At 35.8% G+C, this 24,988-nt stretch overlaps 1 protein-coding gene across 10 annotated transcripts in view; it reads left to right on the forward strand.

The window, feature by feature from the left end:
- The window catches only part of GKAP1 (G kinase anchoring protein 1), a 151,629-nt gene that overhangs the window by 71,592 nt on the left and 55,049 nt on the right, over nucleotides 1-24,988 (forward strand). For 8 of the 10 annotated variants that reach the window (XM_077148581.1, XM_077148586.1, XM_077148590.1 and 5 more), the window contains one exon: nucleotides 10,381-10,416. The exons of the other annotated variants lie outside the window; for them this stretch is intronic. In XM_077148581.1, the coding sequence (XP_077004696.1) occupies nucleotides 10,381-10,416 (36 nt within the window). The remainder of the gene's footprint in view (nucleotides 1-10,380; nucleotides 10,417-24,988) is intronic. 10 annotated transcript variants of the gene reach the window in all.

Below are 24,988 nucleotides of genomic sequence, written 5' to 3' on the forward strand. Positions count from 1 at the left end.
TTTTAAAGCTGTGTTTTAATTGCCTTCTATTTTAATTTGATATATAATAAAATGTTAAGAATCCTGATCACTTAAGATATGTCCTGTATTTGTAAATGCAGTGTAATTATAATCAATTTTCTACAAAACTATTATAAGTTATTAGTCAAAAGAAAACATAATTCACATTATCCTGAGACAGTTGTTAAAAGTATACCAAAGTTATGTTTCATTTCCATTAGAGGTATATTACTGATTTTCTGTGTCTTGAATATTTAAATGTTAAAATTGTTATGCCATTGCTCTATGAATTTAGGAAAAAACATTTTTCAGAGAGTTAAAAAATTAAGTCTGCAAAAAAGTCTGAGTAAACTGTGAAATGAACTATGTTTCCTGCTCCTTCTACAAATGACTATTCTTCATTTTACTAAATAACAAATGATTGACTTTTTCCATCGTTAGTGTGTTAATATGTCATGGTTACTCTAGGTCTACTTTCTAATCACTGTTGAGAACAATTTGGGGTATGTTTCTCACCCATTTCTTGTTAAATCAGGTTTTACTGGATAAAATTCAGAAGGGAAAAATTTTTTTACTTTATTAAAAGGAGATGAAAAGGAGAAGTACTCAAACTGCCTGTATATTCATCGAACTTAGCTAAATTTGTTCTCTGGTTGATTTCTTCATTCTTCTTTTTATTTCTTTGTCCATACTGATTTTGTGTTACTAACCTCAGTGCTTTCTCCCAGTCCACATTCTTTCTAATCTCTCTCACACTGCAGTAATTAGAATAAAAATGACACTTATAGGAGTGGGGAATGGGGAATGGATACAATAGCTTTTCGTCATTTAATGTCCAGGAGGTATTGGCTGCCACTATTCCCCCAGTTGCCTGCACCTCATTCATTTCAGTACAGTCAGGGACATCCCAAGAGAATTCTGGACAAGCAGAATGAAAAAGAGAGCATTACAAAACCTTAACTAATCACCTTTTAAGCAGCAGTATTTGATTTTGTTTTTGTTGTTTATTCTTAGTCTTAATCCATTGCCTTCTTTAAGAGTCACTACTGCTAAAAGCCTAGCTCATAGTACCCTTTTCAATCTCAATTTTATCAACTCTAGTCCTTCTAGTACAGTTCTAGAGCTTTAAAAATATTCCAGTGATCGCTTCATGTTTTGAGGTCCTAAAAAGTCAAGTCTTCAATTTGCCTGAATAGACTGTGGAAGAGTACCCAAGAAACTGTAATAGGGGTTGCCAAAGATGGGAAGGAGAAAAGTTTGCTTTTCACAATATAAACTTCAGAATTTTCTGTCACGAGTATGTATTACCTGTTAAAAATTGTATTAATAAATGGCACTGGGTGAGGGAGGGATCTAGGGAACAAAGTTGTCTGGTTTCACAGCTTGTTCCTTTTTAATTGCTCCATGCTTCTACCATGTTTACTTTTACCTGATTATATGAGCTTGGGTAACTAATTTATTCACTCTAAGCCCCAGTTAACTTAGCTGAAAAGTAAGATTGCATCTGTTGATACCTAATATGAGAAATGATCAGTCTAAGATTGAAATAAATAATAAATATACAACAAATGAATCCAATGGTCTTGAATACTACCAAATGCAGGAAAGTAGAAATTATAAAGTAGACTGTTAAATTTTTCTTTTTTCAAAGAACCGACTTTTGGTTTTATTAATTCTTTCCATTCTTTTGTTCTCCTGTTCATTTAACTCTTTCATGTTTGTTATTTCTCTTCTTCTATTTGCTTAGGGGTTAGTTTGCTGTTCTCTCTCAGGTTCCTCCAAGTGAGCAGTTAAGGCCTTGATTTTTCTTTTTTCTTTCTTTCTTTTTTTTTTGCATGAGCAGACACCAGGAATCAAACCCAGGTCTCCGGCATGGCAGGCGAGAACTCTGCCACTGAGTCACCATTGCCCACCCAAGACCTTGAGTTTTGCTCACTCTTGTTTTTTAATATAGGCATTTGGGGCAATAAATTTCCCTCTCAGCACAGCGTTTGCCACATCCCATTAGTTCTGATATGTTGTATTCTGTTTTCATTTGTCTCCAGATAGTTATTGATTTCTGCAGCAATTTCTTCTTTGACGCAATGGTGTTTAAGAGTGTGTTATTTAATCTCCATATATTTGTGAAAGTTTTTGTTTGTTGGTGGTTATGGATGACCTGCTTCATTCCATTCTGATCAGAGAAAGTGCTTTGAACAATTGCAGTATTTTTAAATTTATAAAGACTTATTTTGTGCCCCCATATATGATCTATCCTGAAGAATGTTCCATGAACACTAAAGAAGAGTGTATATCCTGGTGTTTTGGGGTGTAATGACCTATATATGTCTATTATATCTAATTCGTTTATGAAGTTGTTTAACTTCTCTATTTTCTTGTTGCTCTTCTGTCTGATTGTTTTATCTATAGAGAGGAGTGGTATATTGAAGTCTCCTACTATTATTGTTGAAATGTCTGTTGCTCCCTTCAGTTTTGCCTATGTCTCATACTTTGGAGCTCCTTGATTGGGAACATAAACTTTATGATTGTTATTTCTTCTTGGTGAATTGTTCCTTTTTTTATTATTATTAATTAACGGAAAAAAAGAAAGTAACCCAACATTTAGAAATCATAGCATTCTACATATGCAATCAGTAATTCTTAACATCATCACATAGATGCATGATCATCGTTTCTTAGTACATTTGCATCGGTTTAGAAGAACTAGCAACACAACCGAAAAAGATATAGAATGTTAATATAGAGAAAAGAAATGAAAGTAATAATAATAGTAAAAAAAAAAACCAAAAAACCTATAGCTCAGATGCAGCTTCATTCAGTGTTTTAACATAATTACTTTACAATTAAGTATTATTGTGCTGTCCATTTTTGAGTTTTTGTATCTAGTCCTGTTGCACAGTCTGTATCCCTTCAGCTCCAATTACCCATTATCTTACCGTGTTTCTAACTCCTGCTGGACTCTGTTACCAATGACATATTCCAAGTTTATTCTCGAATGTCGGTTCACATCAGTGGGACCATACAGTACTTGTCCTTTAGTTTTTGGCTAGACTCACTCGGCATAATGTTCTCTAGGTCCATCCATGTTATTACATGCTTCATAAGTTTATCCTGTCTTAAAGCTGCATAATATTCCATCATATGTATATACCACAGTTTGTTTAGCCACTCGTCTGCTGATGGACATTTTGGCTGTTTCCATCTCTTTGCAATTGTAAATAACGCTGCTATAAACATTGGTGTGCAAATGTCCGTTTGTGTCTTTGCCCTTAAGTCCTTTGAGTAGATACCCAGCAATGGTATTGCTGGGTCGTATGGCAATTCTATATTCAGCTTTTTGAGGAACCACCAAACTGCCTTCCACAGTGGTTGCACCATTTGACATTCCCACCAACAGTGGATAAGTGTGCCTCTTTCACCGCATCCTCTCCAGCACTTGTCATTTTCTGTTTTGTTGATAATGGCCATTCTGGTGGGTGTGAGATGATATCTCATTGTGGTTTTGATTTGCATTTCTCTAATGGCCGGGGACATTGAGCATCTCTTCATGTGCCTTTTGGCCATTTGTATTTCCTCTTCTGAGAGGTGTCTATTCAAGTCTTTTTCCCATTTTGTAATTGGGTTGGCTGTCTTTTTGTTGTTGAGTTGAACAATCTCTTTATAAATTCTGGATACTAGACCTTTATCTGATATGTAATTTCCAAATACTGTCTCCCATTGTGTAGGCTGTCTTTCTACTTTCTTGATGAAGTTCTTTGATGCACAAAAGTGTTTAATTTTGAGGAGCTCCCGTTTATTTATTTCCTTCTTCAGTGCTCTTGCTTTAGGTTTAAGGTCCATAAAACCGGCTCCAATTGTAAGATTCATAAGATATCTCCCAACATTTTCCTCTAACTGTTTAATGGTCTTAGACCTAATGTTTAGATCTTTGATCCATTTTGAGTTAACTTTTGTATAGGGTGTGAGATATGGGTCTTTTGCATATGGATATCCAGTTCTCTAGGCACCATTTATTGAAGAGACTGTTCTGTCCCAGGTGAGTTGGCTTGACTGCCTTATCAAAGATCAAATGTCCATAGATGAGAGGGTCTATATCTGAGCACTCTATTTGATTCCATTGGTCGATACATCTATCTTTATGCCAATACCATGCTGTTTTGACCACTGTGGCTTCATAATATGCCTTAAAGTCAGGCAGCACGAGACCTCCAGCTTCGTTTTTTTTCCTCAAGATGTTTTTAGCAATTTGGGGCACCCTGCCCTTCCAGATAAATTTGCTTATTGGTTTTTCTATTTCTGAAAAATAAGTTGTTGGGATTTTGATTGGTATTACATTGAATCTGTAAATCAATTTAGGTAGGATTGACATCTTAACTATATTTAGTCTTCCAATCCATGAACACGGTATGCCCTTCCATCTGTTTAGGTCTTCTGTGATTTCTTTTAGCAGTTTTTTGTAGTTTTCTTTATATAGGTTTTTTGTCTGTTTAGTTAAATTTATTCCTAGGTATTTTATTCTTTTAGTTGCAATTGTAAATGGGATTCGTTTCTTGATTTCCCCCTCCGCTTGTTCATTGCTAGTGTATAGAAATGCTACAGATTTTTGAATGTTGATCTTGTAACCTGCTACTTTGCTGTACTCATTTATTAGCTCTAGTAGTTTTGTTGTGGATTTTTCCAGGTTTTCGACGTATAGTATCATATCGTCTGCAAACAGTGATAATTTTACTTCTTCCTTTCCAATTTTGATGCCTTGTATTTCTTTTTCTTGTCTAATTGCTCTGGCTAGAATCTCCAACAAGATGTTGAATAATAGTGGTGATAGTGGACATCCTTGTCTTGTTCCTGATCTTAGGGGGAAAGTTTTCATTTTTTCCCCATTGAGGATGATATTAGCTGTGGGTTTTTCATATATTCCCTCTATCATTTTAAGGAAGTTCCCTTGTATTCCTATCTTTTGAAGTGTTTTCAACAGGAAAGGATGTTGAATCTTGTCAAATGCCTTTTCTGCATCAATTGAGATGATCATGTGATTTTTCTGCTTTGATTTGTTGATATGGTGTATTACATTAATTGATTTTCTTATGTTGAACCATCCTTGCATACCTGGGATGAATCCTACTTGGTCATGATGTATAATTCTTTTAATGTGTTGCTGGATTCGATTTGCTAGCATTTTGTTGAGGATTTTTGCATCTATATTCATTAGAGAGATTTGCCTGTAGTTTTCTTTTTTTGTAATATCTTTGCCTGGTTCTGGTATGAGGGTGATGTTGGCTTCATAGAATGAATTAGGTAGTTTTCCCTCCGCTTCGATTTTTTTGAAGAGTTTGAGGAGAGTTGGTACTAATTCTTTCTGGAGTGTTTGATAGAATTCACAGGTGAAGCTGTCTGGTCCTGGACTTTTCTTTTTAGGAAGCTTTTGAATGACTAATTCAATTTCTTTGCTTGTGATTGGTTTGTTGAAGTCATCTATTTCTTCTTGAGTCGAAGTTGGTTGTTCATGTCTTTGCAGGAACCCGTCCATTTCATCTAAATTGTTGTATTTATTAGCATAAAGTTGTTCATAGTATCCTGTTATTACCTCCTTTATTTCTGTGAGGTCAGTAGTTATGTCTCCTCTCCCATTTCTGATCTTATTTATTTGCATCATCTCTCTTCTTCTTTTTGTCAATCTTGCTAAGGGCCCATCAATCTTATTGATTTTTCTCATACAACCAACTTCTGGTCTTATTGATTTTCTCTATTGTTTTCATGTTTTCAATTTCATTTATTTCTGCTCTAATCTTTGTTATTTCTTTCCTTTTGCTTGCTTTGGGATTAGTTTGCTGTTCTTTCTCCAGTTCTTCCAAGTGGACAGTTAATTCCTGCATTTTTGCCTTTTCTTCTTTTCTGATATAGGCATTTAGGGCAATAAATTTCCCTCTTAGCACTGCCTTTGCTGCGTCCCATAAGTTTTGATATGTTGTATTTTCATTTTCATTCGCCTTGAGGTATTTACTAATTTCTCTTGCAATTTCTTCTTTGACCCACTTGTTGTTTAAGAGTGTGTTGTTGAGCCTCCACGTATTTGTGAAATTTCTGGCACTCCGCCTATTATTGATTTCCAACTTCATTCCTTTATGATCCGAGAAAGTGTTGTGTATGATTTCAATCTTTTTAAATTTTTTAAGACTTGCTTTGTGACCCAGCATATTGTCTATCTTTGAGAATGATCCATGAGCACTTGAGAAAAAGGTGTATCCTGCTGTTGTGGGATGTAATGTCGTATAAATGTCTGTTAAGTCTAGCTCATTTATAGTAATATTCAGATTCTCTATTTCTTTATTGATCCTCTGTCTAGATGTTCTGTCCATTGATGAGCGTGGTGAATTGAAGTCTCCAACTATTATGGTATATGAGTCTATTTCCCTTTTCAGTGTTTGCAGTGTATTCCTCACGTATTTTGGGGCATTCTGGTTCGGTGCGTAAATATTTATGATTGTTATGTCTTCTTGTTTAATTGTTCCTTTTATTAGTATATAGTGTCCTTCTTTGTCTCTTTTAACTGTTTTACATTTGAAGTCTAATTTGTTGGATATTAGTATAACCACTCCTGCTCTTTTCTGGTTGTTATTTGCATGAAGTATCTTTTCCCAACCTTTCACTTTCAACCTATGTTTATCTTTGGGTCTAAGATGTGTTTCCTGTAGACAGCATATAGAAGGATCCTGTTTTTTAATCCATTCTGCCAGTCTCTGCCTTTTGATTGGGGAATTCAGTCCGTTAACATTTAGTGTTATTACTGTTTGGATAATATTTTCCTCTACCATTTTGCCTTTTGTATTATATATATCATATCTGACTTTCCTTCTTTCTACACTCTTCTCCATACCTCTCTCTTCTGTCTTTTCGTATCTGACTCTAGTGCTCCCTTTAGTATTTCTTGCAGAGCTGGTCTCTTGGTCACAAATTCTCTCAGTGACTTTTTGTCTGAGAATGTTTTAATTTCTCCCTGATTTTTGAAGGATAATTTTGCTGGATATAGGAGTCTTGGTTGGCAGTTTTTCTCTTTTAGTAATTTAAATATATCATCGCACTGTCTTCTAGCTTCCATGGTTTCTGCTGAGAAATGTACACATAGTCTTATTGGGTTTCCCTTGTATGTGATGGATTGTTTTTCTTTCGCTGCTTTCAAGATCCTCTCTTTCTCTTTGACCTCTGACATCTAACTAATAAGTGTCTTGGAGAACGCCTATTTGGGTCTAATCTCTTTGGGGTGCGCTGCACTTCTTGGATCTGTAATTTTAGGTCTTTCATAAGAGTTGGGAAATTTTCAGTGATAATTTCTTACATTAGTTTTTCTCCTCCTTTTCCCTTCTCTTCTCCTTCTGGGACACCCACAACACGTATATTTGTGCGGTTCATATTTTCCTTGAGTTCCCTGATCCCCTGTTCAAATTTTTCCATTCTTTTCCCGATAGTTTCTGTTTCTTTTTGGAATTCAGATGTTCCATCCTCCAAATCACTAATTCTGTTTTCTGTCTCTTTAAATCTATCATTGTAGGTATCCATTGTTTTTTCCATTTTTTCTACTTTATCCTTCACTTCCATAAGTTCTGTGATTTGTTTTTTCAGTTTTTCTATTTCTTCTTTTTGTTCAGCCCATGTCTTCTTCATGTCCTCCCTCAATTTATCGATTTCGTTTTTGAAGAAGTTTTCCATTTTTGTTCGTATATTCAGCATTAGTTGTCTCAGCTCCTGTATCTCATTTGAACTATTGGTTTGTTCCTTTGACTGGGCCATATTTTCAATTTTCTGAGCGTGATCCGTTATCGTCTCCTGGTGTCTGGGCATTTAGTCAGATTTCCCTGGGTGTTGGACCCAACAGGTTGAAAGGTTTTTCTGTGAAATCTCTGGGTTCTGTTTTTCTTCTCCTGCCCAGTAGGTGGCGCTCGTGGCACACGTTTGTCTGCGGGTCCCACCAGTAAAAGGTGTTGTGGGTCCTTTAACTTTGAAAAACTCTCGCCGTGGGGGAGGTTCGCCAGCCGAAGCGGCTTGGAAGAGTGCCAGCCGGCCCGGGGGTCCGAACGCGGGGAGGGTTGCCGGCCGCCACAGCCCAGAAGAGCACCCGTCCGAATTTCCTAGTTGGCCCGGGGCGCCAAGTGTGGCGGGAGGGCGTCAGCCACTGCGGCCCAGGAGAGTGCACCGTTCCTAGCCAGACCGGGGAGTCACGTGTTTGGAAGGGACCCCCCCGGTCACCGTTCTCCGCGGCCTGGGGATTTCTGATCCAATTCTCTCAGTTGGTCCGGGGGGCATGGTGGTGGCTGGAGAGCCGCTGGAGTAGGAGGAGAAAGGGAAGGATAAGATGGCGGATGGAGCCCCACCGGAGCAGAAGGGAAAAGAGAAGGGCAAGATGGCTGCGGGTGCGCCGCCGGCGGAGAAAGAGGAAGAGAAGGGCTAGATGGCAGCGGGAGCGCCGGCCGAGAAAGAGGAAGAGGAGGGCTAGATGGCGGCGGGAGCGCCGGCGGAGAAGGGGGTCTCTCCCTCAGTTTTGAAAGGACAGTTTGGCTGGGTACAGAATTCTTGGCTGGAAATCTTTCTCTTTCAGGATCTCAAATACATCATACCATTGCCTTCTTGCCTCCATAGTGTCATTTGAGTAGTCTTAATTCAGTCTCATGTGGTTACCCTTGCATGTAGTAGATCATTTTTCTCTTGCCAGTTTCAGGATTTTCTGCTGCTCTTCAACAGTTGACACATTGGTTACTATGTGTCTTGGGGAAGGCTTATTTGGAGTTCATTGGGCTTCTTTGACTTGCATATTTATGTCCTTTCTAAGAGTTGGGAAACTTTCCCCCATTATATCCTCAACTACTCTTCCTAGCCCTTTACTCTTCTCTTATTCTTCTGGGACCCCAATGATTCTTTTATTTGTGGGCTTTGTTTTGTCCATCATTTCCCTCAGATCCAATTCAAATTTTTCTGGCTTTTTTGCCATTTGCTGTTTTTGAGTGTTTGCAGTCAGTTGTCCTGTCCCATAGTTTGCTTACTCTTTTTTCTGCCTCTTCAAATCTGCTGTTGTGTCTCTAGTATGTTTTTTTATTTGGTCTGCAGCATCTTTAACCTCTGAGATATCTGGTGTTTTTCTATTTATTCTTTCAGATTCCTCTTTATGCGCTTCTACTGTCTTCTTGATCTCCTTTATGTCATTAGCCATCCCATTTATTTTATTTAGCCGAGTTATATAAACATGTTTGATTAGTTGTTCCATTGTCTGTGTCTCCTCTGGTGTTTTAATTTGGTCATTAGTCTGGGCTATATCTGTCTTCATCATGATATGCTTAGTGATCTTCTGTTGTCTTCATGGCATGTAAATATGTTAATTGGTTTACTTTGTAAGTTGAGTTCCTTCAGTTGTGTAAAGCTTTGTATTTACGGAGTGGACGTGGAGCAGGGTGCAGGGCATGGGGCAGGGCACAACAGTGCAGTGATGCGTTGCGGTGCAGGTACAGGCACAGGTTGGGGAAGCTATGCTGCTGTTTGAGCGTGGGCACCCGGTGGTGGGGGGTGTGTGGCTGTGTGGGTGCATGGGTCTAGAAACTTAAATTTTTAAAGCAAGTAAATTCTACCTAGCTTTTAAAATCTCACCTAAAAAATCTGGCTCTACTTAATTCAAACTGGTTCCCCCTCTCTTCAAGGTGCTGAGTTCATTCTTGCCCCCATAGCTTTTCATATTTGTGTTTGTTATATTTGTTAGTTCTCTTTGGTTGTAAAAATAGAAGCCCAACTCAGTCCAATGTAAACAAAAAAGAGATACTTATTTGGCTCATATAACCGAACCTTGGAAGAATTATGGTTGAGATGGCATCATAAATTGATTTGGTCCTCGGATTTAAACAGCTCTGGTATTCTCCTTTCCTCTTTTCTCAGGTCTTAATTGCTGTCTGTTGTGTCACCTCAGAGCACATGGTTATAGGGAGATCTTGGATTACATTGTTTTTGTTTGTTTGTTTTTGTTTTGCATGGGCAGGCACGGGGAATTGAACCTGGGTCTCCAGCATGGCAGGCGAGAACTCTGCCTGCTGAGCCACCATGGCCCACCCAGATTACGTTCTTAGAGTTAAAGATCCAAAGGAGTAGAGATCAAGTTTTCCACTTCTAGTTTGGACATTCTGGGGAGAATTGGAATTAGAGATATGTGAAAGATAATGTTATTCCGGAAGTATATACAATGGTGGTGAATAAATCCCATAGAGAGTGGGAGATACCACTAGAAAAAAAGGGGAAGTAATATTAATGTTATAACAAACATTTATAACATAGGTTTATTTTACCCAAAGAGCCCTTCTGTTCTGCTTCTTGATTAACTTTTTTTGCTTTTTTTTTTTGCATGGGCAGGCACCGGGACTCGAACCCAGGTCTCCTGCATGGCAGGTGAGAATTCTACCTGCTGAACCACTGTCTTATCACCCTTGATTAACTTTTAAAAATACGTTTTATTATAGAAATGTAATTATCTATCTTCTGTCTGTCTGTCTATCATGTATTTGTCAAACAATGACCTGCCATGCACCATCTCCTTGCTTTAACAGTTATCAACAACACATGACTAATCTTGTTTCATCTATACCTACATGCAGTTCCCACAACAGTGTTATTTTGAAGCAAATACCAGATATCTTAATTTCAGTGGTAAATATTTACATATGTATTTTTTTTAAAGACCATGATCACATCTAAAACATTTAACAATAAATGTTTTGATTAACAGTTTTATAAATATATTGATATGATTGCTTTGTGTTAGGCCTTTTTTTTTTCTCTTTTTGGGGCTTTGGGTAGGGTGCATGGTCCGGGGATCAAGCTCATGTCTCCTGCATATAAAGCGAGCATTCTACCACTGAACGACCCATGTACCCCATGTTAAGCTTTATTTTAAAAAGCCATTATTAATTGGGCAGATGAAAATTTCTCCCTAAAAGCTTGAGGAAAGAGATGAGTTAAACTGTAATAAATCTTCTTAATAATGTCCAGAAATAAAAACTGTTATTATTTAAAATATATATCCTCACATATCCAGTTGGCTTTCAAATTTCTCCAGTTATAGAAACAAATTTTTTTTACAGTTGTTTTGTTCTGTTTAAAATCCAAACAAGGTCCACTAGTTGCACATTGTTGATAGCTCTTTAAATTGATAGGTGTTTTTTGTTCTGTAGAATTTCCCACATTCTGAATCTGTTTATTGAATTCCCACCATATAGCTTAGTATGTTCTACTATTCCCCCTTTTTTCCTGTAAATTGGTAATTATCTCTAGAGGTTTGATAGATTCGAGTTCAATTTTTTGAAGGAAAGAGGGAGGCAAGAATACTTTCTGAATGGTATATTCTTCCTATCATAACACAGCAGGAGGCACAAAAAAAGTCTGGTTATTTTTGTGATGCTAAAATTGATCAGTGGAGGATCTAATACCATTTTCCAATAAGAGCAACACAGAATTCCTCAGAGAAATAGCTGCTTCTAGGTCTGCAACGTAGATTATGCAAGATGAGCATCTTATGGTGCCAGAAAGTAAGGAAGTTTTTAAAAAAAGTTAGAGAGACACAGGAGCCAACCTGAAAGAACCCCCAATGGGGCCAGAGTTGGAACAATTTGAGCAACAAACTAAATAACGTAGTATTGGTATCCAAAGTAGAAAGTAAATATCCATGAGGTGTTAGTAATATAACGAAATTATAAATACTAATATAAGTAAATGGGGGAGAAGAGACAAATCTCCCATACAGAAAAATTTATGTAGATGTTTCTTCTCTAGAAAATAGAGTTCAACTCTTCCCTAGTCCTCACCCTAACCATTGATTGTAGGCTGAGCTCAGTGACTTGCCTCCAAAAGGGTAGAGTATGGGAAGAAGGGAGAGAAAGTAACTTTATGGTGGATAAGTCTGGAAACACATCTTTGTCTAAGTGTTCAATGTAAATATCATCAATGAAAAGTCGTGTTTATAGCATGTACCCTTGATATGATGTAATGATAATGGTACTATACCTCTGTGCTTTTCCTCTACAAAGCCCATAACCCAGGCTAACCTTGATAAAATCATCAGACAAATTCAAATTGAAGGACAGTCTATAAAATACCTGACTAGAACTCCTGAAAAATGTGAGGGTCATCAAAACAAAGTCTAAGAAACTGTCATGGATCAAAGAAGGCTAAGGAGATATTATGACCAAGTTTAATGTGGTATCCTGCTTAGGCTCCTGGATCAGAAAAAGGATATTAAGGAAAAACTAATGAAATTTGAATAAAGTATATAGTCTAGTTAATAGAAATGTACGGGTGTTGGTTCCTTAGTTGTAACAGATGTATCATAATAATGTAAGATGTTGAAATCTTCACAGCAGGGGTATTTGGGAACGCTCTGATGTAATTTTGTAACTTTTCTGTGAGTCTCAAACTCTTTGAAAATTAAAAAATTTATTTAAAAAATTAACTAGTAGGTTCTTGTGTCAGCCATTAAAATAATCATTTCCTAAAAACCTTTTACCCAGTGCTTTTAGCAGCTGTTTCCTCAATCCATTATTTCATTAGAGTTCCTTTATTAAATTTAAATTTTTATTTAGGGAATACATGGATGTAGTTATAAATGGGTAGAGGAGAATTTATCTTGCAAATCATTAATTTCCCACCTCAGCTCTTGCCGTTTCCTTTCTACTTTTAAAAATCTTTTCATATTTCGAGATTGACTCTTTACCAAGCCATACAACATTAGAATTTTCTGAATGCACTATACTTTTTCATACTACCTTGCCTACCTGTATATCCTTCCCACTCATCCTCCTTTATCGATCTTAACTTCTGCATATGCTTCAGAACCTGGCGGGAGGGTCACTTTTTCTTGGAAGTGTTCCCTGATCATGTTCTTGTTTAGATACTTAGAGCACCCTGTGCATACTTCACAGCATCCAACACCTTGTTTTATCATTGTTTTACATCCTCACTAGAATTGGGGTTATTGGAACTCTGGAACCATATCTTGTTGATTTTGTTTCCCCAATAGTACTAATTCCCGGCTCATAATAGATAATGCAAATGAATATTTGGTTGATGAATGAGTTAGTGAAAAGGTTTTCACTAAAACTTTCCCTGACCTGTTTCCTTTATTGGTCTGTTTTTCCCTGTATATTTTTTATTACACTTATAATAGGGAGACATAGTTTTTCATTCCTCTGCCAGTTCAAGTACATTGTTTAGGCCTTTATGGAGCTCTGCATTAAGAAGAATTCTGAGAACACATCCTTGCTTAGCAAGAAAAAGTGTTCCTGTAAACTTACCATTTATTAAGAAGAAATCTGCATGCTTTGTAAATAGTCTCCATGCTTAATTATTGCATTTTTATTATTTTATGTATTAGATTTCATCTATTTTAGTAGACTGTGAATTTCATGAGAGTAACCCATGCATAACATAGTACTAATTGCATAATAAGAGTATAATAAATACTTATTTTTAAAGTCTGATTCAAGATTTGAGTCCATCAGAGTCATCTACCCTAGAGAAGAGAGGAAAGTAGACTTACCCCATATATAATGTCATGAGCTATTATATTTGAAGAACATCATTTTTTAAATTTCTTCTTGGAATAATTTTAAAGCATTCAAGTGTGGTAAAAGCGAAATAGCACATAGAGATGGGCCATTTTGAGGTTTTTGTGTTGATATGTATTTAAGGAATCTTAAAACTGTAAAGCTGGGAGTTTATTCTTCTGGAAGGTAATTTGGAGCCCTTGAAGTATGGAAGGAATCGTTCAACTATGTATTTGTATTTGTTAGTTTATTCTGTAAACAGTGTGTTCTTCAGTTAAGAACCATGTACTGAGTGGGAAGCTAGTTGTTTTTTTTTTAGATTTTAAATTTAGCACTATTTTTCTCACAGTAAAATGCACAGATCCTAAATGTACAGTTTGATGATTTTTGACACATGCATAAACTTTTGTAACCCACATCCCTATTAAGGTAAAGAACTTTTCTTTCCAGAAAAGTCCCCTTGTGCTCCATCCTAGTCACTCCCCTCTCCCCCCACCCCACTTAGAGGTATGCACTGTTGTAATTTCTATCATTATAGATTGTTTACTTTATTTGAATTAAAGCATACATTATGTTATTTTTTGGTCTGACTTCGTTTGCACTGTAAAATGTTTGAAGGTTCATTCATGTCGTTGTTATCAGTAATTCCTTTTCATTGTTAAATTGTATTCATGGTGTGAATATGCCACTACAATGTGTTTATTCATTCTCCTGATTATGAACATTTAGATTGTTTCTATGTTTTATCATTAAGAATAAAGCTGCCATACATTTTAGAAACAGTTTCATTCAAATGTTATTTTTATACTATAAAAATCATACATTTTGAATGTACAGTTCAGTGGATTTTTCTATATTTACAGAGTTGGGCAGCCATCACTATAATCTAATTTAGAACTTTTCAGTCACCCCAAAAAGAAACATGCCCATTAGCAGTTATTCCCCCTTTTTCCTTCTGCCCCACCCTCCTCAGTCTAGGTAACTGCTAATCTACATTGTCTCTAAAGATTTGCCTGTTCTGGACATTTCATATGAATGGAATATGTGGTGTTTCTTGGCTTATTTCTTTCAATTAGCGTGATGTTTTTGAAGTTCATCCATGTTGTGACATGTATCAGTACATTCCTTTTTATTGATAGTAGTATTACAAAATGTGGATAAGCCACCCTCATGAAAATGGTGGGAATTTCTTTAATAAAGGTTACTTTTTGGTTTCCAGGAAGGGAGGCTGACAAAAAGTTTTTAATGATGCTCAGCTTGATTCCTAACCCTAAAACTTTATATGATTTAAAAAATGACTTAAAACTGCTTTGTTATGCCAATAGCAAGCAGAACGTGTAATTAAAGGAAAATACCTTTTAAAATAACAAATTATAAAAATATTTGGGAATAAATATTATATATAATATGTAATAACTTTATTGAAAGATATTAAAGACCTCAATAAATGGAGAAATATAACATGTTCATGGATTAGAAGATTTATAATCAAAGATGTCACTTTTCTCCAACTGATCTGCAGAATCAGTGCAATCCCAATCAAAATCACAATTTTTTTAAAAAATTGACAAGCACTTCTAAAATGAACATGGATGTGCAAAGGGTCAAAAATAGCAAAAGCAGTCTTTGGGAAGAACAAAGTAAGACGGGATACCATGATTTTGTGTAAAGCTATTAAGACAGTAAGGTGTAGGTTTAAGGATAGGTAAGACCAGTAGAAAGACTTTCTAGATTAGAAAGTCCAGAAACAGACAACCACATATGTAGCCTTGATGTATAATCGAGATGGTGTGGTGAATTAGTGGATAAAAGGGTTGGACTGTTTAATAAATGCTTTTTGGCCAATTATTTATGGAAAAAAGGATTGAATTTTTACCTCATATCATACACAAAAACTAATTCACAATAAATCGGAGACCTAAAAGTCAAAGGCAGTGTTACGAAGCTTTTAGGACCTTATAGGGAGAATATCTTTATGACTTTGGGGTAGGGAAGACAAAATCCATCATCTTTAAATATATATATTTAAATATATATATATATATATAATTAAGGACTTATTTTCATAAAATACACTAGGAAAGTGCAAGGATGATCTTCAGAGTGGGAAAAAAATTTTCAGAAAAAGACAACTCCATTGAAGAGTGGGTGCAAAAGAAGTACTTTACGAAAGAGGTTATCCAAATGGCCTAAAAATATACAAAAAGATGCCCTACTCCATTAGTAATAAGGGAAATTAAAATTAAGTTATGATGCAATTTATTCCCCGGATTGGCAGAAAAAAAAGTCTGATAATTTGACATATTGATGAAGATAAGGAATAATGATACACTACTTGGGGAGAGGTGAACTGGAGAGGTGACTTGTAAACAGTTTGGAAAACACTTTTAAATTTGGAGATGCCCGTGACCCACAACCCAACGATTCTACACCTAAGTATGCTCTGTGGTAATATGTGGATGAGAATACATACATAAGACTTTAAAGCACCATTGTTAATACCAAAACTTGTAAAGAATCTAAATGCCCATCAACAGTGAGATGAATAAACAAATTGTCGTAACTCTGTTCCATGGTATTCTAATTCACATTGAAAATGATAGAATTACAGCTATAAACAATGTTAAGCAAAGTTATATATGTAAGGTTCCATATAAAGTTCAGAAACAAGTAAAGTTAGACTTTTTAGGGATGCATGCATAGGTTGAAAAGCAGTAAACAAAGTCAGAGATTATTACAAAACATCAGAATAACCAACTTTCCCTTTAATGGGAAAGACGGGGAAAGCATGGAGCCTTTTGGGGTGTTAGCAATGTTTTATAATTATACTTGAGGATAATTACATCATGTCAGTGTATACCTATTCTTCAAATAGTGCATGTGCTTTCTATGTCTTTTAAATGCTTAAAATTACATTTATGTAATTTTTATAAAAAGTTTTTTTGAAGTATTTACAAGGCAAATTCAGAGAGACCATTAGAGGTTACTAGAAAATGGGTAGAGGGAAGAATGGGAGGTTACTTTTTATAGGGTACAGAGTTCTGTTGAGGGTGATGACAAAGTTTTGGAAATAGTGATGATGGTTGTACAACATTGTGAATGTAAAATAATGCCACTGAGTTGTACACTTAAAAATGATTAAAATGGAAAATTTTAATGTTGTTTATATTTTACTACAGTATAATTTTTAAAAATAGTTATTTTAGAAAGGTTGTATTTATAGGAGCAAGCAAAACCAACAGTGAACCTAAAAATATAAAAAAAGTTATGCAAAACCTGTATGGAGCAAATTGTAAAATTTTATTGAACAACAAAGAAGACCGATATAAATGGAAAGATACGCCATCTTTGTGGACAAGAAGCTTTATTATTATAAAAGTATGAATTTTCCTCAAATTACCTGTTAATTCTTTGCAATTCTAATAAAAAGTATAAAGGTTCTTTTTTTTTTAGAATCAAGTTACTCATGGAAGATCAAAGGCCAAAACCTGGCCAAGGACTAAAGAAGATTGTTTATAATGCAGTATTTGTCATTCAGCAGGGTTTCATATATATACACTGGTCTGTTTTGAGCTCTCTATTCTGTTCCATTGGTCAGTTTCTTCTTGTGCCAATACCACATTGTGTTAACTACTCTAACATCATACTGTCTTTGGAAAAGCAGTGGACAGTTTTTAACCATGGGCGAGAGGGGGAGAATCATATTTGATATGTACCTTCCATCATACGCTAAAATCAGTTCCAAATGCGTTAAATACTTTTTTTGTGAAGGGCACATATTATAACTTTTGGAACTAAAAGATATAGGAGTGTCTTTTTTGACCTGGGGAAAAGCTTAAGGAACAAAAACACTACCTTAAGGTTGATAAATTGTACTCCACTCAAAATGAATAGCTTATTTTTCACAAAACACTATAAAATATGTAAAAAAAAAAAACAACCCCCCCCCCAAAAAAAGGCACAAACTGGGAAAAAGGTATTTTCAAAACACAGGACTGATAAAGTCTTAGGATCCACATAATAAAAGTATGAAATGGTTATTTTTTTTAAAAATGACAGTTTTTTCTTATTGTCTCATAGAATGAAAATAGAAAAAATAGATAAGGGACTATTCACAAAAAGGAAATAGAAATAGCAAAAACATAAGAAAAATGTCCATCCTTGCTACTAATCAGAGAAATTAAAATTAAGACACTATTGAGATAGTTATTTTTCCCACTTGCCAGGTAGGCAAAGATTATGAAATTTGAAAATACCAAGTACCAGAGGCTATAAATCAGTGGAGTTGTGGAACAGTTCACAGTGGTGGGAATGTAAATTAGTATAACTATTTTGTGTAAGTTTGGTGTTTTCATTAAGTTGAATATTCATTATAATCCAAGGGTTAACAAACTTTTTCTATAAAGGGAAAGAGAGTAAATATTTTAGGCTTTGCAACCCATCCTGTTTCTATCATACTTCTCAGTTCTGCCACTGTAGCATGAAAGCAGCCATAGACAATATATAATTGAAAGAATGCGACTTGTTCCCATAAAACTTACCTCTGATAGAACTTATGGCTAAGTAGCCCACTCCTAGATATACATAAGCACACATCTCTTAGGAGCCATGTACAGAAATTATAAGGTTGTGATAACCTAGCTCTCACCCGTACCCCAATCCCCCCAAAACTTGAAAAAATTTCAGATGTTATCTTCATTAGAGCGGATAAATTTTAGTGTAATTACACGTGGTTTTTGCAATAGCAAAAAAATAATGTATTTATAGCTTGAGGCAACAAGATGGAAAAATCTGAAAGAGAATGTGTGTAGATAATCAAGTCTCAGAAGACTGCCATCAGCTTGATACTAGTTTTATAAAATTAGAAATCAAAACTAAGGATTCTTGCCAAAAACGTTTATATATAAATCAAGGATTAAGACCTGACTTCCATTTTACAGGAAATATAGGGATTAGAAGTGCAAGTTAAATGATACATAGAGGAAGCAGTCACGCAGATCTAAAAGATAGCTATTTTGTAAAACAACTGGCCTGAGCTCTTCAACAAGAAAGTATCATGGAGAAGAAAATGTAGAGTTGAGGGGAGGGGTGTTCTGGATTAAAGAAAATTTAAAGACAAGTGGCCATTGCAACATGTGGACCCTAATTAGATTAGCAATGGCAGGTACTTGGTATAATTGGAGAAATTTGAATATGAGCTATGTATATTGAATATTTTTGTTAGGTGTGTCAATGATGGTTAAAAAGGAAAATTCATTTATTTATTTTTAACGTTTTATTTTTTTTTTTTTTTTTTTTTTTTTTTTTTTTTTTTTTTTTTAAAGGAAAGACAGAGAGAAGGAAGGAAGGATAGAAGGAAGGAAGAGAGGAAGAAAGGGAAACATCTTTTAAACATTTTCTTGTTTTATTGTATTTTGTTTCTCCGTTTTCGTTACATGGGCTGGGGCCGGGAATCGAACCGAGGTCCTCCGGCATAGCAGGCAAGCACTTTGCCCGCTGAGCCACCGCGGCCCGCCCAACGTTTTATTTTTGAGGGGGAAGTGCAGGTCTGGGAATTGAACCCTGGTCTCCCACGTGGTAGGCAAGAATTCTACCACTGAGCTACCTTTGCACCGCCCATTTTTTAACATTGTTTTTATTCTGAAATATAACATATATATAAAAAAAAGCAATAAATTTCCAAGAACAGTTTAACGAGTAGTTAGAGAACATTTTAAAGTTTGATTTGGGTTACAGTTCCATGATTTTTCATTTTTTCTTCTAGCTGCTCCAAGACAGGAGACAAGCAGAAATATCAATATAATGATTCAGCAGTCATGCTCATTTGTCAAATCCTATTTTCTCTGTTATACTGCTCCTTCTCTTTAAATAACATATATATACAAGCAATAAATTTCAAAGTACATCATAACAATTAATTGTAGAACAGGTATCAGAATTTGGTATAGGTTACAATTTCAGAATTTTAGGTTTTCATTTCTAACTGCTCTAAGGTACTGGAGGCTAAAAGAAATATCAGTATAATGATTCAGTACTCATACTCATTTGTTAAATCTGACCTCCTCTGTATAACTCCATTACCACCTTTGATCTTTTTCTCACTCTTTAGGGGTATTTGGGCTATGCCCATTCTAACTTTTTCATGTTGGAAGGGGCTGTCAATAGTATGGAACAGGGGGATGGAACTAGTTGGTGTTCTGGAAGGGCTGGCCCCCTCTGTATTTCAGGACTTAACGTGGTTCCGGGACCCACCTGAAGGTTGTAGGTTTTGGAGAGTTACCCTAGTGCATGGAACCTTTGTAGAATCTTATGTAATGGCTGAGGTGTTCTTTCAGATTGGCAGGAATGGTTTTAGTTGAGGATTGGCAAATTATCATAGATAACAGTGTCTATATGTAAGAGTGACCTCCAGTGTAGCCTCTCGACTCTATTTGAACTCTCTCAGCCACAGATACTTTATTTACACCGCTTTTCCCCCTTTTGGTCAGAATGGCGTTGTTGATCCCACAGTGCCATGGCCAGGTTCATACCTGAGGGTCATCTCCCATGCTGCTGGGGAGGCTTTCATTCCTGGATGTCATGTCCCACATAGGGGGGAGGGCAAAGTCTTCACTTGCAGAGTTGGGCTTAGAGAGGCCACATCTAAGTAACCAGAGAGGTCCTCCATATGTGACTCCTAGGCATACCAATAGGTAGGCTACGTTTCTCTGCTACGTACATAAGCTTCACAAGAGCAAGCCTCAAGATCAAGGGCTTGGCCTATTGATCTGGGTGTCCCTAATGTTTGACAAAGTATCCCCATTGATTAAGTGTAACAGTTCAATAATTTTTCTCCCATCCTTCAAGGGACTCTGCCAATACTTTTTGATTATTTGCTTATATCTGGGATGTATCCAGGCATTACTTTAAGCTATACAGGATTAAAGGCCCTCATCCTTATTCTGGGCTCCCTGTGTTTGGATTGTTTAAATGCTCTATCTAGACAGGTTGAATTAGATTATGTGCTACAGAAAACCTAGGTTCTGGACATAACAAAGCTTTCTTCCTTTGCTGTCAAAGAGTTTGTGAGGTTCTAAAATACATGCAATGTCTTTCTTATCCCTATATTCTGAATTACCTTATCCTAACCTAATTGACTTTATTCTTATCTCTAAATACCAGGTTATACATATATAAAGCAGCCCCTCAAAATCTAGAAATAACAATTACCACTCTGGACTAAATGTGACTGCTATAAGAACTTACAGTCTAGGTCCCAATTTTCTTAGAAGTATTTGGAAAATTTATTTTTAGAAATACCATAGTGTCTACACTTTAAAATACCTAAGGGGAAAAAAAGGGAATGGGAGAGTGATAGAGGAAAACCGTAACAATTGTTAAGTCACAGATGGTGTATAGATGGAATTTTTCATAGTAAGTTAACAAAAAGCAAAATAAAATTATGGTGTTTGGTGGTGTATCTGTAACTCAATCATGGAAGTGATAAACACTAAATAGCTGTCTCTTATGGGGGAGGAGGATGAGGATAGGCACAAGCTGTCGGTAATGTTCTAGTTTTTAATTAGATCATAGTTGTCCTCTTTTTAAAAAAAAGCAGCTTTATAAAGGTATAATTTACATATGAAATACACCCATTTTAAGTATACTTATTATAAGTATACACTATTATAAGTATATAATACTATACATTTAAATGTATGTACTATAATTTTTAGTAATTTTAAAGAGTTTGTGAAACCATCACCACGATTTGCTTTAGAATAATTCTATCATAACCAAAAATTCTCTCAAATCCACTTGGTACCACCCTAAGCCCCAGGCAACTGCTGATTTGCTTTCTGTCCTTATAGGTTTCTCTTTTATGGTCCTCTAATGTGAATGGGCTTATAGAATATTAGGTTTTTGTGTCTTGTTTCACTTTGCATTGTGTTTATGAGGTTTACATTGTAGATTGTATCAGTAGTTCATTCCAATTTTATTATTGAACTGTATTCCATGTATAAGTAGTTTATTCACCAGTTGATGGATGTTTTTGGTTGTTTCTCCTTTTTGGCTGAGTAAATGTTGCTATGAACATTTGCATGCAAGTCTTCGCATGGATATATGTTTTCATTACACTCAGATGAATGCCTAGGAATAGAATCGCTGGGTCGTATTGTAAATTTATGTTTAACTTGTTAAGAAACTGCCAAATGGTTTTCCAAAGTGACTGTACCATTTATCATTTTTATCAGCAATATATGAGGGTTCCAGATTCTCCATGTCTTCGTCATTTTGATTATAGCTATATGATATGTAGTATAACTCTTTGTGGTTTTTGAGTCGCATTTACCTCATGGCTAATGGTGTTGAACATTTTTTCATATATTTATTGGCTATTCGTATATCTTCTGATGAAATGTCTATTCAAATCTTTTGCCCATTTTCAAGTGTGTTGTTTACCTTCTCATCAACGATTTGTAAGATTCTTTATACAAACTAGAAACTAGTCCTTTATCAGATATATGATTTACAAATATTGCCTCCCAGGCTATATCCTCCCTTTTAATTTTCTTAATGGTGTTTTTGAATCACAGAAATTTTTAATTTCAGTTTTTTAGATCAGTCTTTTTTTGTTATGGATCATGCTTTTGGTATTCATTTAATAACTCTTTGTCTAACCTAACAACACACTGACTTATTCTAGAAGCTTTATAGTTTTAATTTCTTCTTTAATGACTGTTCTAGTTTGCTAGCTGCCGGAATGCAACACACCAGAGATGGATTGGCTTTTAATAAAAGGGGATTTATTTTGTTGGTTCTTCAGAGGAAAGGCAGCTAACTTTCCACTGAGGTTCTTTCTTATGTGGAAGGTACAGGATGTTCTCTGCTGGTATTCTCTCCAGGCCCCTGGGTTCCAACAACTTTCCCCGGGGTGACTTCTTTCTGCATCTCCAAAGGCCTGGGCTGAGCTACTAGTGCCGAGATGAGGAATGCCGAGCTGCTAGGCTGTGCTACATTGCGTTCACTCATTTAAGCACCAGCCAATTAAGTCAAACATCACTCATTGCAGCAGACACGCCTCCTAGCCGACTGCAGATGTAATTAGCAACAGATGAGGTTCACGTACCATTGGCTTGTGTCTGCAGCAACAGAACTAGGTATGCTCACCTGGCCAAGTTGACAACTGAATCTAACTAACACAATGACTAAGAACCATTTTGAGTTAATTTTTGTATAAGGTGTGAATAAAGAGTCTAAGTTCACTTTTTGACTTGTACATATCTGATTGTTCCAGCACCTTTTGTTGAAAACATTCTCCGTAGTGAAATGCTTTGACACCTTTGTCCAAAATGAAATGAATATAAGTGTAAGGGTTTATAAAACTAGACTCAGTTCTGTTCCATTGACATATACTTACACAGTACCACACTGTCTTAATGATTATATTCTTGTCACATAATAGATGCTCAAAAGTTTTTAAAACTCAACTTGACTTCATGTGCATTTCACTGATTTTTCTACTAATGTCTTTTTTCTGTTCCAGGATCCAAGCAAGGATGATGTATTGGTTATCTATTGCTTTATAACAAATTACTACAAATTTAATGCTTAAAACAGTACACATTTATTATATTTCAGTTTTTGTGGTTCAGAAATCCAGATTTGGCTTAGCTGTATCCTCCACTTCAGTGCCTTTCACAAGAGTGCAGTTAAGGAAGGTGTTGGCCATGGTTGGGAAAGCTTGTGAAAGTACAACTGAGGAAGGATCTGTTTTCCAAGATCACATGGTTTCTGGCAAGATTCAGTTCTCTGCAGCCTCGGTTTCTTGTTGGCTGTCAGTTGAAGGCACTGCCAGTTCCTTGTCACATATGCCTTGCTGTAAGGCAGTTCACAGCATAGTAGTTTGCTTCATTAAAGTTAGCAAGAGAGTCTGCTAGCAAAAGAGAAGTTAGTCTCTTGTCATCTAATCCCATAAATTACATCCCTAAGTGTTAGTCAAAATCATGTTACTTGATGGGAGGAGATTACACCACACCATGAGTATCAGCAGACAGGGATCTTTGGGGACCATCTTAGAAGTAAATACATTGCCTTTAATTGTCTTGTCTTGGTCTCCTCAGAGTTTCTGTGAAGGCCTGGAAATCATGATTTCCAGAAGTAATATGCATAGTTGGTACATAGATCTTTGTTACTAATATGATTCTCCAGTAACAGGAACTAACACTCTTTAGAGAAATGGCTGTTTGGCTGATTATTTTATTCTATATATTGTATATATTGTGTATATATATATATAATTTGCCATTTTAAAGACATTTTTAAGTGTATATTTTTGGCATTAATTACTTTTACAGTGTTCTGATACTGTCACACCTTCCAGTACTAAAATTTTTTCATCATGTGAAATAGAAGCCATTTACCAATTAAGGAATAACTTCAGATTTCCCTTCTGCACAGCCGCTGGTAATCTCTGATCTACTTTCTGTCTCTATGGGTTTGCTTATTCTAGATATTTCATATATGTGGCATCATACAAAATTTATCCTGTAGTGTCTGCTTATTTCACTTAGCAAAGTGTTTTCCAGGTTCATTCATGGCGTAGCATATATCAGAACTTCATTCTTTTCATGACTGATTAATATTCTGTCATGTGAATATACTATATTTTGTTTATCCATTCATATATCAGTGGACTTTTGTGTTGTTTCCACCTTTTGGCTATTGTGAGTAATGCTGTTGTGTACACTGGTGTACAAGTATCTGTTTGAATTTCTGCTTTCAGTTCTTTTGGGGTATATACCTAAGATTGGAATTGCCAGGTCATTTAGTAATTCTGTGTTTAACACCAAATCGTTTTTCACAATGGGTGCACCATTTTTTAAACTTTTTTTTATTGTGAAATATCACATATATACAAAAACAACAAATTTCAAAATAAATTTTAACAACTAGTTATACAACAGATTTCAAAGTTTGGTATGAGTTACAGCTCCATAATTTAAGATTTTTCCCTCTAGCTGCTCCAAGACACTGGAGACTAAAAAGAGATATCAATATAATGATTCACTAGTCATACTCATTTATTAAATCCTAACTTCTCTGTTGCAATTCCTCCTTCTCCTTTAATCCTTCTCCCAACTTTTCATGATATTTAGGTTATGCCCATTCTAACTTTTTTTCATGTTGTCAAGGGGTGTCGGCAGTGTGGAATAAGAAGGTGGAACTGGCTGATGTTCCTGAAGAGTCTGACACCTCTGGGTTTCAGGACTTAAGTGGCCTAGGAACCATCTGAAAGTTTTTGGTTTCTGAAAAGTAAACTTAGTACCCTATGTACCATTTTATAATCCCACCAGCAGTGCATGAGAGTTCAATTTCTCCACATTCTCATGTTTTTTCATGTTTTATTTTCCTCCAATGATAGCCATACTAGTGGGTGTGAA

The sequence above is a fragment of the Tamandua tetradactyla genome, chromosome 2 (genome assembly GCF_023851605.1).
Source record: "Tamandua tetradactyla isolate mTamTet1 chromosome 2, mTamTet1.pri, whole genome shotgun sequence".
NCBI lineage: Eukaryota > Metazoa > Chordata > Mammalia > Pilosa > Myrmecophagidae > Tamandua > Tamandua tetradactyla.